The sequence below is a fragment of the Agelaius tricolor genome, unplaced genomic scaffold, assembly GCF_023055355.1.
Source record: "Agelaius tricolor isolate 1412-34295 unplaced genomic scaffold, bAgeTri1.0.p SCAF_1, whole genome shotgun sequence".
Taxonomy (NCBI): domain Eukaryota; kingdom Metazoa; phylum Chordata; class Aves; order Passeriformes; family Icteridae; genus Agelaius; species Agelaius tricolor.
In genome coordinates this window covers 72,713,642-72,731,660 of record NW_027269261.1, presented here as the reverse complement: position 1 = coordinate 72,731,660, position 18,019 = coordinate 72,713,642, and the positions used below count along the sequence as shown (strand labels likewise).

General features: G+C 43.0%; 1 protein-coding gene across 2 annotated transcripts in view; it reads left to right on the top strand.

Annotated features, from left to right (window-relative positions):
- The window catches only part of KLHL29 (kelch like family member 29), a 390,175-nt gene that overhangs the window by 361,606 nt on the left and 10,550 nt on the right, over window positions 1–18,019 (top strand). For both annotated transcript variants that reach the window (XM_071440010.1, XM_071440015.1), the window contains 2 exons: window positions 6,344–6,537; window positions 14,642–14,786. In XM_071440010.1, coding sequence (XP_071296111.1) covers window positions 6,344–6,537; window positions 14,642–14,786 — 339 coding nt within the window. The remainder of the gene's footprint in view (window positions 1–6,343; window positions 6,538–14,641; window positions 14,787–18,019) is intronic.

Sequence of the window (18,019 nt, the reverse complement as noted above, 5' to 3'; positions counted from 1 at the left end):
GAGGATTTCTGAATTTGGATTGCAGCTTTAGGAAAAAAACCCACTAAAATACAAATTAAAATTACTTTTAATTGCTGAGTTGGTTGCTGTGTTACGAGCAGTGAATGCCCACTTTTTGTTTCTGCTTTTCTTCCCTCTCCTCCTCTAGAGCTACAAGAAACCAACTTTCTTCTACCATATTTCTGTGTGGATTGCACATTCCTCTTTCAAATACTGTGTTGGTTTGGATGGGACAGTGTGATACAATCTCTCAGTAAGGGGTAAACCTCTCTGTCATTTCAGCAGGTCATATAAAAGCACTAAATTAAAATAATGTGGCATGGTCATATATATGCTCCATGTCAAGTGATGCCAAAAATTACATTTACCTCTATCACTCCTCCCCTCAGTGTGGAATTGCAGACACACACTCCTGGGTTTTGGGGTAGTTTTTCACCTTCTAGGAAGCCTCTGAGATTATAGCCCTGTTATGCCCCCAGATGGAGGTGCAGGGGCTTATCCAGGCCTGACCCTGCAGTCCTGGGCTGTACAACCAGTGTGAAGGGCAAGGCACTGAACATCCTCCCTCGCTGGACCATTTACCACCTCCCCTGGTGCACATGCAGCTTATCTTTCCCAACCACATTTTGCTTTCTGCTTGCTCAGTCAGCCCAAGCGTGACCATGCCCAGCTTTGGCCAGGTTCTGACGTGTGTCTGCTGTCATGGTGAAGGGCATGTCTCCAGTCCAAAGTGACTTACTCTGACCTCACAGTGAGCAGACCCAGGGGATGATGTCTACAGGGTGTCTTACCGCAGTGGGTCTTTGAAGACAGAGAACATAGCATTTTCTCCCAGTTTCTTTCTTGTTCTCCACCTGTTTTTCATGGAATTCTTGTAATATTTGATCCTAAATGGTTAAAATCTTACAGATATGGTTTTTACAGCATCTTATTTTTAAAAGCAAATGTCAGGCCACCTTAGCTATACATGATGCCACATGCCTGCACTTGATACATCTGCTGCACCATTACAAAGCATTAAAGCAAGTAAGGACCAGTGGACTCATAATGATTAATGGCATCAGCTCCTGTGTCCCTCTCTCCATGCTTTCAGTTGTGTCATTGATGCTGAAGGGTACAGCTTCCCCCAGAAATTCTGGTGCCACTTCAAACAGCGGGTGTTTTCCCATCAAATTCAACAGGGCTGAGATTCTTTACCCTTTATCTGCCATTTGTCTGTAAGGAGGCAGCAAAAATTCCATCTCGATGGATAATATGGGACTATCAATCACAAACAGATGAATAGAAGTCATTCGTTACTCATCTTAAAATAATATGCATGTGCCAGAGGGGCTGAGTTATAAGTCCATTTTTGTGGCTGTGCATGGGTATATGTTCAGGGAAAGTTATGTTTTTGCAATGAGTGTTTAGGGAAATAACAGCGTGGCTGCAGTTCTCCATCAAGCCCCTCTGGCAAGGTTCTGTGTGACAGGAAGCAAGTCATTAGGTGTTAGGCGAGAAGGTATTACACTTTCTGTCTTCTTCTGAGATATGAGTTGAGTTGGGAGCTGGTGAAATGAAGTGGATCCACGAACTAGGTCTTTGGATAATGGATGGGCCCTGTAATATATGCAATTTGAGAGCCGAGAAGGCTGTGTATGCTGACAAGACAATGTATGTGACTGGAAGTGTGGAAATGTGGGTGCTTTGTGGTTATTATATGTTTGAAGGACAGAAGAAGATGAATCCGCTTGACCTGACAGCACTTTTGCAATAAGGTTGTCTAAAATTGGGAGATTACTTTTGTTGGCAGTGCATATGTTGAAGACAGCCTAAAAAAAAAATCCATGTAAAGAATAAGCTTTATACATTTTAAAAACTGCTTCAGAACTTCTTGTTTTACTGAGATATGATCATGTAGGAATTGGGTGTTCTCCCCAAGGAGGGTGGACATTTCTTCATCAGGATTGCCATGCACTGGAACAGGGTGCACAAGGGAGCATTGGAGTCACCATCCCTGGAGGTATTCAGAAGTCATGTAGATGTGGTGCTGATGGACATGGCTTAGTGGTGGGCTTGGCAGTGCTGGGTTAGTGGTTGGACTCGATGATTTTAAAAGATCTTATGTAGATGAAATAAAATTAAATATATTGCCTTGTCTTAGGATAGTTTCTTAAGCCTGTCAGAAGAAAAGAAAAAAGGCAAAAAATAGTAATCCATTACTGTGATTTTAAAGATGTGAATTATCTGAAGAGCATTTCAATAAGACACTGTACTGCTTTAGTTTAAATAGAAGCTTTCTTGCAAACATAATTAAATAATGCTTAAATAGCTGAAGGATTTCCTGCAGACTGACAGAAATGGTCAGTGTGTAAGCAGCTGACCATGATGTAAGGATCTTATAATGTGAATAAATGAAGATACACATACGGCTGTTTAACCTAGGAGGAGAGAAATTAAGAGACTGAGGAGGAAAAAAAATACTGTTTTCAGGTACTGAAGAGATCAAAAGTCAAGAAAGCAGTGAAGCGAGTGGCACAGCTTGAAATGAAAGGTTTGCTGCTGGTAATACTGAGGTGGTAGGGAAAGAGCAAGGAAGGAGGAGGCGAATGAAATGAATGAAGGACAGGGAAGATCAGTCCCACAGATTAAAAAATCCTAAGAGTGAAGAGTTGTGGAAACCAGCAAGGTTTTATTTCTGCATGTGCTCTCTTCAGGCCTGAGCTGTATCTTCTGCTGGGTTCAGATCATTTGTGGTATCATGGGTATATAAATTATACATATACATACATATATACATTATACATACAGATAATGTGCATATACACATATGTAAGAGATCTAAAAATATATAAGGTATGTGTGAATAATACATAAATCAGCAGGTAGTGAGTGCACAAGGGTCAGATGAGATCCTTGTGCCCAGTGCAAGTGACACATGAATGACATGTGGGGACACGTGTCCTGCAGGGCCGGGGACCATCAGGTTGCTGGGGCAGAGAAGGAGTGTGAGGGCACTCCACAGTGTAAAACCACACACGAGTCCATAGCATGCAAGGACTGCAGACCAGGAGTCAGCCATGGGAAAGGAGATGTCTTTGAAGATTCAAGTTCAGCAAATTGGATGGGCTCGGTAGGCCCACGGCCAAGGACAAGCATGGACGCACCAGGAGGGAGCAGTGGAGGAGAGGGAAGAAAAACCTTGGCTTGGCTTGAAGCCAGCTCGCATTATGTCTCCATCTACAGCTTCAAACAGGGGATTCGAATGCAAAGCTTGACTAATGGAAAGAGATCAAAGTGATTATTCTTTAAATCAGTTTGCTCCCTGCTGGCCCTTGAGCAGGGCTGATGTGACAGGCAGCCAGGAGCCCCATGAGCTCCAGTGGCCATGGTGTGATCACAGTGCCAGGGATGACACAACAGATGGAAAAGCCCTAGGGCAGGGAGGTAAAGCAGGTGTCAGTATTTTCTGTCCTGGGAGGTTACAAAGGTTCACCTTCATTCATTTTTAAACCAATTTAGTTAATCTGGTGCAAATCCCTGTGTGAACACATTAAGAGCTGACTTGAGATTGACCAAAATGATGGAAACCTGCCTTGCAGAGACTTAAGGAGCTTAGACTACTTAGTTTATCCCATAGAAGGTAAAGAGTTGACTTTATTATTTCCTGCACGTCCATATGTGAAAGAGAGAGATTTGATAAGCAGACAGCTTTATAATCCAACAGGGAAAAAGAAACAAACTTTCTGGTGGGTGGAAGCTGAAGCAAAACAGACTAGAAATCAAGTCTACCCATTTTGCAAGGATGGAGTGAACTGGAGGAATAAATTCCCAGGGGATGAAGGGACTTGGTGAACAGCTGTCAGGAAGCCTTGAAGGCATCAATTTCTCCTCTTCAGCCTCAGGACTAGGATAGACACTCAAGAGAGTTGCTTCACTGAGCAGCCCATGTAAAACCCACATTAGCTGGCCATGTTAGGTAAACAAGGACTTGCTTCCACCTGCTTTATGGTTCACTGATTTTTTAAACCAAATGACCTTCAAGAAAAGAGTGGGGCTTTAAGCTTCACCACATGCACCTGAATCCAGTAGATTTTCAGCCTTTGGCTTTCAGCAGAAAAAGTGGAACTCGTCATTTTTGGTTTTTCAGTGGCAGGTGAAGGACAGTAGGGGAAAGAAAGATCAACTCTGTCATCGCAGAGCATAAACAGAGAGCAGTGGAAGTGGGTTAAAAATGGGGTCTGTGGGACCTGAGGCAAGGACATTCATCCAGAAAAAAAGATGATTGTTTTTGTAATTTGAACCTTTCTCTAAAGTTCCCATGCTTGCAGGCCTCAGCCACACCCAGCCCCTAGGATATGTGAAGGATATAACCCCTTCTTCCCAAAAACATTTTGGGACACCCAGAAAGTCATTGCCAAGAATCTCCTTGTCTTGGGAGCTGAAGTGTGCCAGGTACTTGTGCCAGCAACAGGGAAGGGACTTGGCTGCTCACCACCCCCATCTCAGACCACTTTGACTGCCCACAAATGTTCCTGGTGCTAAATCAGAGTAGATGGTGTGAGACAAAATGTATCAGTTGACAGGTGGAATGGTCTTAAAGGAGGAACAAGAGAAAGAACACTACTAGGTCAGTTCTCAGCTCTGTTGTTTTTCCCATTCTATACCCAATTATAGCCAATTTTTTTAACGAGACATCAAGAATTAAATTACCAATTACTGCAGTAGCTGAGTAAGCAAAGTATGTCCCAAAAGCAATGTGTGAAACTTTATATTATGTGAAATTCTTTTGCATATCTGCTCGGGTGGATGTGAGTCTTGCTCCCTCTGAGTGCTGTGAGTGAATGCAGGAGATGCAGCATGTGGTGCTTTCCTGGAGGAGCTGCCTGTACAGTCAAAATGCATTTGCAGGTTTAGGTTTGGTACAAGAATCAGCCCAGCAAAGGTGTGTCACTGTGAATGCTCCCAGCACCATGTTGTTTAATCTTGTTACATTTCTTCCCTTTGATCACTTGTTGTAGATGAATTTAATTTCTCTGTAACTAATTTAGAGCATCATACAAGGCAGTTCTCCATGCTCATTATAAGGGACTTTCCTAATTTTTTTTTTAGTTAAAATTTGCCTCCCTCTTGCTTTTGCTTCAGTTTTATGAGTGTGTTAATTACTTTCAGTTATATTACTTGGAAACTCATTAGTGCATTTTTATTAAGCACATTATTTTTTGCTGTTTATGCCATTTTTATCATTCCTCCCTTTTATTTTCCCTAAGTTTGAGCAGTGAAAATTTGAGGGACATGTTACATGGGGAGAATTCCCTTGTTGCCAAATCATATTTTGCAGATGGGTTCATGTTCTTCAATTCATTTCATGTTTGCATATTGCATATCACTGTCTTTAAGAGCAAAAGCCCTGAATGGGTGGTGAGGGCTTCTGTTCTGGCAGTCAACAATTCTGAAAAATCACTATGCAGGAAACTCCTGTTTGACTGCATCTGTCATTACATGGAAATACAGAAACCTAAAAATCACATTATTCTCCACTGTCTCCAAGACTCATTTCAGCACAGCTATTTGGATCCCTGCCACATTATCTTTAAAAAAAAGGAATGCCTGTACTTGTGATGTTGTCTAAAATGAATCTTCATCCATGGATTGTTAACTGTACATCCCTTATGGTCAATGGCTTAATTAAATCAGATACTGATGACCTTAAAACTAATTTAGCACTTTCACGCATACTCTTTTCTGTTTGATTCACGTCAAATACAAATGCAATGGTAAAATCTTACTCCAGCATTAACAGCTGCAGCATCCTGAAATGAGGCACAGTAGCTTGGTTTGCACACTGAAAATTAAATGGAAGCAACTTATTCTGGCACAAAATGAGAGTTGCTGGTCAGTTAACTGGAGTAAAAGGAGCCATCATGTTGCATTATGTTGCAGGTGAGATGTGTTCCACAAGCTGAACAACTGAAGTATATTAACAGTGGCCTGCCCACAGTCACTATTGGATATCTCCGCACTGATTAGCAAGAATAATCTCATTGTATACTCATTAAAAGAAATTAATCAGCGGAAGACATCTCAACAAAGATGTCCCAAGTTTCTGCACCTTGGACTGTAATGTGATTTGAGAGGCATATACAGAAAAAAGAACCAGCTTTATCTGGGCTTCTATCCATGTTTTAAAACCTTAGAGAAAAGCATTCATTACACCGTTTAACAAGTGGCTGAATTTGCAAGATGTTAAAAAAAATACATTTCCACCTCTGCTTTCCTTCTGCTTGCCAAGCCACCTTTCTTTGCATGTCTGTGCTGCCCAGTGCTGCTCAGCTCAGCTCACTGCTCCTGCTGTCATCCCCAGGTACGACACCATCACCAACCAGTGGGAGACCATCGCCCCCCTGCCCAAGGCCGTGCACTCGGCCGCGGCCACCGTGTGCGGGGGCAAGATCTACGTCTTCGGAGGGGTCAACGAGGCCGGCCGAGCCGCGGGGGTCCTGCAGTCCTACATCCCTCAGACCAACTCCTGGAGCTTCATAGAGTCCCCAATGATTGGTAAGTGTGTGTGTTGGCACAGCAGATCTCTGTGCTACAGGTGTCTGAATGCCTTGTTGTGGGGTGGGAGGGGACATCCCTGTAACATATGGGCAGGAATGCATGGATACTGTACCAGAGAAGCAATTATCTGGATTTCCGCTGAAGGCAATTGTCACTCATTAATACACACTAGTTACCAAACAGCAGTGATGAGTTCAAAGCAGAGGAGAAAAGAAATCAGTTAACTAGCTATGAACAATTAGCCATTTTAGATTTAAAAAATCTCCAAGCGCAGTGAAACTTCATGCTGGCATTCTGTGTTGTCCCATGTGGGCTCACAGCACTGCTTAAGTAGTGGATTATCACTCATGGGTTTGTTAAAATGCTGCCTGTCCTGTGGGAAGTGACAGGCATTCTGAACTGGGACTTATCAGTGGTGTCCACAGGCATATGTGCTTCAGAGGCTGACAGCTTCAAGATGTAGTTTATTAAAACTGTGTTTATTAGTTTATGAAGCCCTTGAGCTCACCAAACATAAAGAGCAAGATGAGAAACCAGGTTTTCCAGTGTACCAGCCAATGTCAGAGGTGGTGACTTCCTTCCAAAATTAGAATAGCACTCGGAAGTTTGCAACTTACTTGCTTTCTGTGGCGATTTGCACCCTGAGTGTTTAGGCTGCTTTTGGCAATGAAGTTTAGCACTCAGCCAGGCAAGGATGCTCCTGCAGGCGACAGCTGACCTGGGTCATCTGCTCTGCACTGGGCTCTGCCAGCCTTCGGTCTGGCTGCACCCAAGGGGCCGAAGAAACACCTCACACAGAGTTATTGCAGAGAAGCTGCTTTCAGAGTGGTTTGCCTTCACCTCCTAGTTCAGAGAATCATCCAGTGGTTTGGGACCTTTAAAGGTCACGTAACCCAAGCAATAACCAAGGACATCTTTCACTAATTCAGTTTGCTCAGAGACCTGTCCAACATGACCTTGAAGTTTCCAGGGATGGGCAACCTGTCTGGGCCACCTGTTTCAGTGTTTCTCCATTTGCGTTGAAACTGTGACTTCATCTTTAAAAAAATTACTGAGCCTTAGAGCAATAGGAGTAGCAAGTAAGTAATCATAGAAGGATAGCTGTAAGGTATTCAGGTAAGTCCTAAGCAAAATCAGAAACTTAGAATAAGCTGCTTTTTCCTTTGCAGCTTGTTACAATGATTCCAAACCTTTTGCTGGGGGTCCAGGCAGATCAGGACAGGAGGAGCTGGCGCTCAGTGGCCAGAGCCTCCCTTGCCCAGACGGCGCAGCCGCTGCCGGTCCCGCGTGCTGTGTGACACGTGCAGGATGCAGCATGAGGCACCCAGCAGGAGGGTGTTAGCCAGCCAAAGGCACATCTGTGTAAGACAGCAGCACAAGCAACCCTACTGCCCAGCTTTTTCCATCACATGGCTACAGCTATTGCTGCTCCTTTAATTAAAAAAAAAAAAAAATGCAAAAATGAGTGCTTTATGTAGAGTCATATTCCTCTTCCTTACCATAGTAGTACAAGTGCCACAGGAGCTAAGGAATCATCTCCTGGGCTTGTTAGAGTCTAGCAAGTATCAACACCATGTGTGCTTAAAAAAAAATCATCTTAACCATCCAGAGTTGGGTTCATCACCCATTGTTCTAATTGAGTTGTACTATAATTTCTTAATAGTACAAAAATACATTAAAGATACTTGTGAAGTTAAAAGATGGTATTTATGTTTCCTTGGGGTAAGCAAAGTTCATTAGTTAAGCTGAAGGCATAAAATAAATGATAAAACAAGGAGTTCTTTGTTGGGTAATGTATAAGGTCAATTTACTTGCAAATAACTTAAAATAACACAAAGTCTGAAAAATGGCACCACCATGGTGAATGTCTGGGAATGTGAACTGGTGTAATGCCTGATCTTCCCTACAAGGCAGCGGGAATTTTGGAAATAAAAATATTTTAATTTCTCCAGCTCTACAGAAACTATAGTGTCACCAGTATTTTTAAAGTATCCCCCCAAGAACTAGATGCAGTGCCAGGTACAGTACAGACTAAAGGAAAGAGGAAGTAGAAGGAGCCTTTTGCAAAATGGAGTTGGGATCAATCCTTGACATGATCACTGCCAGGGTGCCTCTGACAGTATCAGAGCCTTTTTGTGTTGATTTGTGAGTTCCTAGGGTGTACCTCTGAGCTAAGGCAACTGAGATGTCTGATGGTGAGTTATTACGAAGTCACCCCAAAGATCAGTGAAACCTGTTTGACCTCAAATAGGACAACAGTTTATTTAAAAATGCCTCAAGCATGCTCAGATATGCAACAGTAGCTGCAGGTATTGAAAGCAGCCAAGGTCTGTGGAGATTTTTAGACCAGTAGCACCTGTCTCAGTTCACTGTGGTATTTTTTGATAGTGAGTTGAATGTGGTGTGGCACACATTTGAACCCAAAAGGTCCATCTTTGTCAAAGCATCACATGCCAGCCTAACCCAAGGCAGCACTGGTATCAACCATGGCTCGTGTTTTGTCCAGTCTGAGTGGAGGTGAAGCAGGCTGGACACTGACATCCTGCCTGTGCAGAGATGCAGACTGGGGACTGATAGCAAGTCCATGCAGCTCAGCCCTTGCTCTTCTGCCTGGAATTCTAGGAATAGGCAGTGAATTCACTCCCAGTTCCCATTTATTCTTTATGCTTCAGCTGTCAGGAGGTGTTGGGATGTGGATGCCTGTGAGCAGTAGATATGAACCCAGGCTCAGTGACATGCTGCATGCAGGTGCTGTGGAAACCTTTGGGCAAGTGTTGGTCACACACATCCACATTTGGGGAGGAGAAGGCCTTCCTCAATGCCCCATCCTCTGCCCTGTGTCAGTCCTTCCCACCTTGGAGTGGGCATAGGTTCCTGCCGCAGTGCAGCCCACAGCTGGATGTCACAGGGAGCCTCACAGGGCTTTCACACTGCATGTTTGTAGTAAACCACGTTGCACATCCCCTTCTCATGTTTTTAGGTGTGAAAACAAAAGTCCTACATGAGTAAATGAACCAGGGCTATGTACTTGCAGCATCTGCCTTTCCATTTCTGGACAAGATGTCCTATATAGCTGTACTAAAAATATATTCCATGCCCAGCTTCCTGAGCTTTGTCTTATTTAACAAGATGGCCACGGACATGCTGAAGTCAGGGATTCTAAGTAAGCCTAATTACTTGGTCACTGCCTTTTAGTTCACATTGTGCCTTCGTGTCAGGGCACTAAATTATACCTTTTTTTGATACTCTGAACAGTCAGTGTGGAATCAAAAGTTTTTATTAACGTTTTTGGATAGTAAGAAAACAGTATTTAATTACCATGATTATTACATTTTTAAATCTGGTGAGAACCAGAGAACAGAGATCTAAGATCTGTGGGTATTTCTGGTTTCTAATCCCAGTACCTAGTTCCTCACCATACAATTTACTCCTGCAGTATGTCATATGTCCCACCAAAGTGGGACAATCACAGACCAAGAATGCAAGACCTCTCTAGAAAACAGCACTAGAAGCATCTGCACATTTTACTGCACCATTCCATGGCTTATTTTGGCTAAAATGAATAATAATAATAGTAGTAATTTATTTTTTGACTTTACAAGAAAAATCAGATATATGTCTTGGCACTCTCCCAAGGCCAATAGTTTGGTATTTTTGCAGGGGAATATGGCTGGCTTTCACCTGAAAGTCCCACAGCAATGAGTGTTTCATCTCATTCTTCAGTGTGTTTTTCTTTCCATGGCCAGTTCTTAGTGTTTTTCAACCTACTAAGCTTGAATTTCTTTATCACCCATTTCTCCTCTGTACATGCCATGTGCTCCCTTCAGAATGACTTTTTCCACTCCTCACTGTTTCTCTACCTATTCTCTGCCCTTTGCCCTGAAAAATCAGTATTTTTGTGTTGCTGTTTATTCAATGTCCTCTTCACTCCTACCTCTCCTTCATCTCCATGGCTGTTCTTTTTGCAACACTCTGAAGGTCACCAACATGGTGCCCATAAATTTGATGCTAAAGCTGCTTGTCCTGTGGTGGCAGGTGGAGCCTCCTGCTTTGCATGGCCCATGCCCACCACACATACACAAAATGTGGTGTTTGCAAGTGAGGACACTCCGCTGTGGGGTCTCCAAGGAGGGTTTGCTCAAGGGTCAGTGGGGAATCCATAGGGCTGGCAGCCAGTTGTGTATCTGGAAGAGATCAGCTCCCAGGAGAGCTCTGAGCCTGCAGGGTGACATCCAAGCCCTTACTGATCATGCAGCAGCTTCACCTGGGCCTCACGAGCTGTGTTCAGGATGAGATCACAGTCTCCTGGTTATCCTGTGGCTGTGCCATTCTTGAGTTTGTCTGCAGGGTGCTCAAGGAGGAGAAGAGGCACTTACTATTAAAAGCAGGCTTAGTTTGTATTAACCAAACTCCTTTCTCTAATCTGCTCCATCAAGTGCATCAACCTCCCCACTGGGCACCCACAGCTGCCAGGAGACAATTTGGTTGGAGTTCTGCCTGGACTGGTGGCCCTCCTACATTTCCTCCTCCCAATAAAAATGTTTAACCAGCTTGGTTATAATAACCTTTTTCTGTATGAAGTGCTGCTGTCATTCACTGCAGTGCCCCTTCAGTCTCTGACCAAGTGCATTACTGGGAGGCAGTGGAAGATCTTTGAGCAATCACAGAAGGGAAAACAGGACTGTGCTGCTTGGACATGTAATGTAGGGAGAGATGTGAGAGCCACAGACACATCCCAAGGACAGCCTGTCCTCCCTAAGTGAGGAGCACAGCAGCAGCAGGTTAAATCATCAGCCCCACATGAAGGACACCTCTGGCTCAAGGATTGTCATGGAGAGCACACTCCTTCCTCCAATGGCCTGTCACAGAATAGAACAACTGGCTAATCTTCCTGTAGCAACGGAAAAGGAGAAGGATGTTACCATGTTATCCACTTGGAGAGAAGATTACCTTTTACCTATTATTTCATTTACATTTATTCTGCCTTCTAATCTCAAGTGTGTTTGCTGACCTGGACAAATCCCATTTAAGATTTTCCAGCCTGAAATGGATTACTATATCAAACAGCCTCAACACTTATACTTTGGAGAGGAAAGGAGGCTGCTTCTCTGTTTCCATGCTTCCTCTCCCCTCTTCTCCTTTTCTCCAGCAGCCTTTTGAAATACCCAGTGGTCCCACTGTATCCCACAGAAGCCTCTGGCACATAGAAGCTCCTGTCCAGCTTGCTGCACGTTGGCCAAAAAGCCCAACCAGAACATGCTTTTGCAAAACTAGGCTCCCCAGCAGCTATCTTGCACTGGGACCATGTTAAGGACTTCAAACAGTGACAGAAATTGGAGTCTCCTAAGAGTTTGCATGAGCATACCAAGCCTTGAAAAAGACACCACCACAGGAGGAGTGTGGGTTGCACCTGGTATGAAGTAAGGTTCAAGATTGAAGGTGGTCATTCACACCAAAGTATCAGGAATGGTGACTTCAGGTTTCCAAAATCCTGGTATCCGTGAACAATTTCTGTCACCAGGGTAACAAAAAAAAAAAAAAAAAACAACCCAAAACTGCTTCCTCTCTACCTCTACCTGTTTGTTGAGGGGTTGTCCCTCATCTCCTCATCTCTTTTTGCTGTATCTTCATCAGTAACTAGAGACTTTTCTGTGAACAGCTCCCTTCCTGAAAGAAACAGCAAAGATTTTTCTGTTTCTGTGTCTCAGACTTACTTGATAACCAATTTATGAAATTAGAGCAAAAGACAAAAGCAGTAAAAAGACAACAGATAGGAGATGTATTGAAAAATTGATGAGTATCAAACACAATTGCCTCTTTAAAAAGGAAGAAAAAGAATATCAGACTGTCTGCCTATTCAAAAAGGAAAAAAAAAAGTCACTATAAAAATACCCAAGGGGTTTCCCTCTCATTCTTTAACAAAAGGAAATGTGAAGTCAGTGATTCAGTCCCCTGAGAAGTCACTGTTTCTGCCGTGAGGGAGCCCCAAATAATTTCCCTGTGAGATTTGGGAGCTGAGGGGATTTTTTTAATGTGCAAGAGTTTCATTCTCCTTCAAAATAGTGCTAGTCAGAGGAAAAAAAACCACCCAGGAAGATGTGATAATTAAATATGGAAAATTTCTGGTGAGTGTCTTAAGTGGAAAAAATGTCACATATGCAAGTCTGATTTGGAAAGGGATGCGAGCCGGGTTGTTGGGATAGATAAGCCTTTCTGATGAATTACAGTGGCTTAGTGGCACAGTGAAGAAACTGAATACTCCTTGTTCTATTTTCTGGATGAATTAGTTTCTTGCCATCTGTTCCCAAGGATCAGTGACATTTTCCTAATACAGCCATGGTTTTTTGACATATGCCTGTAGATACTCTGCGTAGTAGGAGCTCAACTTTAACCCATCACACGGGTTCTGCCTGTTTCCCTGCTGGGTGCTTCACCCCTGTAGGTCCCCCTGGGCATGTGCCACTGTGGGGTGGGATGAACTGAGCCACACCACCCCATGGCCATGCTGGGACAGAAGCAGACAGCACAAAACCATTCTTTTCATTCTAGTTTTACCAGCTGAATCTGCAGTTAAGGAGATACCTCTCTTCTGGAGATGTTCATCAGCTTTTGCTTAACTCCTGTCAAATTAAACATCTATTAAATATTTAATGGAATAAGGTAGTTTTACAAGAACCCCAGGGTTACAATACACCATGCAAGAGGTAAGCAAATCCCAAAATAAAGCTGCTGGATCTGGTTTAAGCCCATCCTTTTCTGTGTTCCTAAAAGGACACAGTCATAATGCTGTAGCTTTGGGAGGAACATATAAACCCCTTTGGTGTTATGTAGAGGCTGCTATCAGAGATGTAAGAGCACAGTAAAGGTGGTATCTCACCTCCTCTCCAGCTTCTGCCTGCAAGTCCCCTTGGGAGGAGGCTGCAGGGGCTGAAACCAGCAGGATTGTGTCCTGTCTGATTCCTTGTTGGAGATGCAGGGGGATCAACCTTCCCTGAGCACATGAAAATGCAGATTTTGGAAAAGCTTTAATTTATATATAACTACAAATGGAGAATTTTTATGTGTCCCCCAACCCCAGGATGGCCTCCCAGGAAACATGCCCTTCACACCCCAAAGGGCTAAGCCACCTGCCTCTTAGAGAACTGGTTGTGAGGCTTATTTTAACTCAAAGAATGTATTTTCCCATCTTTTGTTCCCAGGCACTACTGACTGGTTCCACAGAAATGTTGATTAAAAAACTGTATCTCATCAAGACAGACATCATCATGAGAAATTTCAGCCCAACTGGCTCATATTTAATAATGTGCATATGGCGTGCTAGCAGCATAAGGGACAAGCCAACTAATTAGATTAGAATTATTTTATTCAATAATTTATGATTAGTTTTACTAATATTTCTAATAATGCCACAGCTAACAAGAATTTTAAAGTGTCCTCAGAAAATCTGATTGAACTTGACACAGGATGAGAGATTTGCTTAATTTCAAACTCCAACCTCACACAGTTTGTTGCTAAATTACAGGACTGCTTGGAGATACACACACATCTGAAAATAAAAATGCAGGTGAATTTATGAGACAGATAAAGGTGAAAAAGAAATCAGGTTGCAGAAAATCTTCTGGAAATGCATGGGTGACATTCCCACAAGCAAAAGCTACTTTAAAAGAGTATCAACTATTGGATATTATTAAGGGGGTCTCTGTGCTATGGGTTTCTGCTATACCTAGCTGCTGCACAGGCATGAGAAGCACCTGAACTAAAATTTGCAGCAATTCAAAATTCTGAAAAAATCTGACATCTTAATTTTGTAACTGTGGAACTTTCTTGGTGACTCCATTAGGCTTCAGGAAAGGATAATTGTTCTTTACCAGTTTAGAGGGAGGCACATACTGGGGGATGAAGAAGTGATGAACTTTAAAAGTGCCTTTGAGAACTTGGAGAGAGGAGAACAAAACCAGGAAAGGTTTCCTCATTTTTCTTTCCCTAGCCTTGGAGGTTTAGAGGAACGTGACTTATCTATAAATAAGGGGAATGTATAAATAAAAAAACAGTCTCCAAACCTGAGCCTAAAACTGATCTCAGTGTTGCTTTCCATTGACAGATAACAAATATGCTCCTGCAGTCACTCTCAATGGGTTCATCTTTATTCTTGGAGGAGCTTATGCACGAGCAACCACCATCTATGACCCAGAGAAAGGCAATATTAAAGCAGGTCCCAACATGAACCACTCCAGGCAGTTCTGCAGGTGAGAAAAAACATTAAAATGGAATTACCGATGCCTTAACATTTTCTGTTGATAAATAAGCTACTACAAGTGAAGGGGAGAGGGGAAGGGAGGTGTGAACTATTTGGGGTTTTTCCTCATCTCTTTTCTGTACGTGCTCAGGCACACAGCATTTCCCAAAGTGTACATTCAGCAGTCTGTTATGGTTCACGTGTCTCCTCGTGTTCAGGCACGATGGATCATGGGGTGGGATGTGAGTTGGGCTCCTCCAGTGATTACAGGAATGCTGTTCTCAGTTTGCCATGTGCAACTAGAGGATGATTAATACCCTCTGTAGGAGAGACCACCATAATGTGGAATGTTTTTGCTAACCAGCTAAAAGATCCTTGAAAGAAAAAGAATCCTGAGTAAGCACTACACACGAGTATTAATTACTATTATTTATTAGGTGCCTGTGATTGCTTTTCGGGCTCCTTTCCCTGATTGTGGTCTCAAGTTGAACAAATTTCACCAGTTGCCTGACAAAAATAAAACTTGGCAGCCATTGCAGGTACTGGCAGCACTTAAAGGCCTTTTAAATAGTTTTACATGGCTGCTACTGAAAGACGGGCTTGTTCTGCACCGTTCACAGCCAGCCCTTCCTAGAGCAGATTCCCAGGCTGGGGAAGGGCTGAGCTGCTGGTTTCTCTGGAAAAGCCACAGCTGGGCTCTAGACACTGCCACAGGCATCAGGTGAGGGTTTGTCATCCATGTCTGAAGCACCCTGAGGCACTGAGCCAGGCACTGTCCTGGCAAAGCACTGGCTGGGGTGGGAGGAAGAGCAGCAATGGGCAGCAGCAGGGCCCACAGCAGACCCACTTCTTCCAGATATGCAGCCAACTGCACCTTGCTCCAGGAGTGTCCCTGGCCCCCATCCTACTGTTGGAAAACACCTCCATGTTTTAACTTGGATTTAGCCTTTCACTTCAATGCACATGAGAAAATGCCTTTTAAGAAATCATGCTCAGTTTTTCTCTTTTTGCTGTTTTTGTTCTCATTTTCACCTTTTTCCCTTCCTTTTATTAATTTAAGGGGCACCCTCTCTTGGCTGTTGGAGCAGATATTGCTGTAAGCAGAGGGGTCAGAGCACCAGCTCTGTCCCAAGCCAGCTCCATCCCAGTGGCTGCTGCCCTGTTCCCCTTCTCTAAGGAAACATCCTCCCAGTCCCTCTACTCTAGCAGGAGGCAAAGCAGGATGAGTAGTGCAGTGCTCAGGCAGCATAGAATGATATTTTTCTCCTGAAAACTAGAAATAACGGGCACAACACCATACAATATTAGAGCCCTAAGCTGTAAAATGAAACATGAGGGATTTGGACATTTGATACATTCCTGCATTTTCCCATCCATCATAGAGAGGGATGAGCTGCTCTTTGAACATCTTGGGTTTGTAAAAAGTGACAAGAATCTGTTAAATATACAAGAGAAATTGCATGGCTCATTTCAACTGTTGGCTGAACACCTCACCTGAAAACTTGCCAGGGTTTCTGACATGAAGGGATGCTTTGCTCTGCACCCTACAGTACAGAACGACCAAGGAAAGTGAACCAGTGACCTAAATATTCCCTAGTGCTTAGGCTCCATAATAATGGGCTTTGTTTAAGTAGAATTTGCCACCCATCCATAAAAAGTAACTTCAAACTTTTAAATGACTTTTTTTCTAATGCCTAAAGCAACGGTGGTCAGGAAACCTACAATTATAGTGGAATGGTCACCAAAAAAAAATACATCCAATTGGAAGCAAAAAAAGCACCATTTCAAAGATTCTTGAATGCACTGGGAAACAGTCAAGGAAAAATATTTCAGCCTAAAGACATGTAAAGCTTGTGACAAAACCTAAATAAATCGGTGTGTGTGGAAATAGGGAGGATGGGTGATCAGCAGTAACAAATATGTTTAAAACCTGCTGCTACAAGAGGCTGAGGGAACCAGTGCTGAGGGCTGATGGGGGTAAAAAGAAAGGCACTTAAAAATTTTGGGGACAAAATTTGTAATTTGAATCAGTTATAAAACCACTGCTGATGAGACTGATGAGGTAGCAAAGTAAAATACAGACCAATTGGTAGGTGTTTCTCATCTGTATTTGGAAGGATACAAGGAGGTTTGGTTCTGTGTTCTGCTGTGAGGGACCAAAAGCAGTTACTGTGGGCAACAAGGAAAGATGGGAACTCTGAAATTTTATTCTCAGATCCAGCAATGCAGCTGTCTTAGACACAGGTGTCTTTAGAGACTTCATTGAGAAGCTGATTGAACCGCTAATGTTGATTTTTAATAACTTTTCAAGTTGAGGATGGATCAGGGCACTGCCAGAGTGCTTCTGTACTGTGAAAAGGTGAAAAGGAGAATTTCAGTGCAGCAATTAATTTTGCAAAGTGCCAGCATCAAGGTAAGTGGTCTCACTTAGCCTCATGTTGGTCCTCTGCAAAATACCAGAGTGGTTAATTTGGGATTTCATCAACAAATAACTAGATGCTAATAAAATAATGAAGATCAATCAATGCACTTTTCTGGAAAATGAAGCTTGTTAAACCACCCTGTTATCATAGACTCATTTAGATTTGAAAAGACCTCGAAGGTCCTCAAATCCAGCCGTGAACCTGACACTGCCAAGTCCACCAGAGGTGTTGGGAAGCGTGGTTCTTTCTTAGCCAACATGCCTGGCTGCTAAAGACAACTGTGATGCTGTAATATACTGCAATTTCTCCAAGGTATTTGGCTGGCATTAGATGGAATTAACAAGGCACATGGTAGAGAGATTAAATCTGCCTCACTGACAGATCTCAAAGTGTAGTTGTTAATGAGAAGGTATCATTCAGCAAGGCCACTGGCAGCAAGCATTTCTTCTTCTCCAATGCTATTTAATACATCTATCAACAATCCAGGTAATAGAAAATCTCTCCTGATAAGGCTGCAGGGGGCTTAACACTTAATGGGTACAAAATATTACAGAAGGAGCTATTTTATCAGTTCCCTGAATATCTCTGTTGAACTGTCTCAAGCCAGCGGTGGTATTTTAAATACAAAGTAAGACACAGAGCAAGCACACTCATAGCAGCCCTGCTCCCTTAGAAAGCCAGGTCTCAGAGGAGGACATAAACGAGATCACTCAGAGCAGCACAACATGAGCTCACATCACAGTGCTCTGGATAAAAGGTCAGTGCAATATTGGGGATATAAAACATGTCCCAACACCAAAATGAAAACAAGCTGGATCTG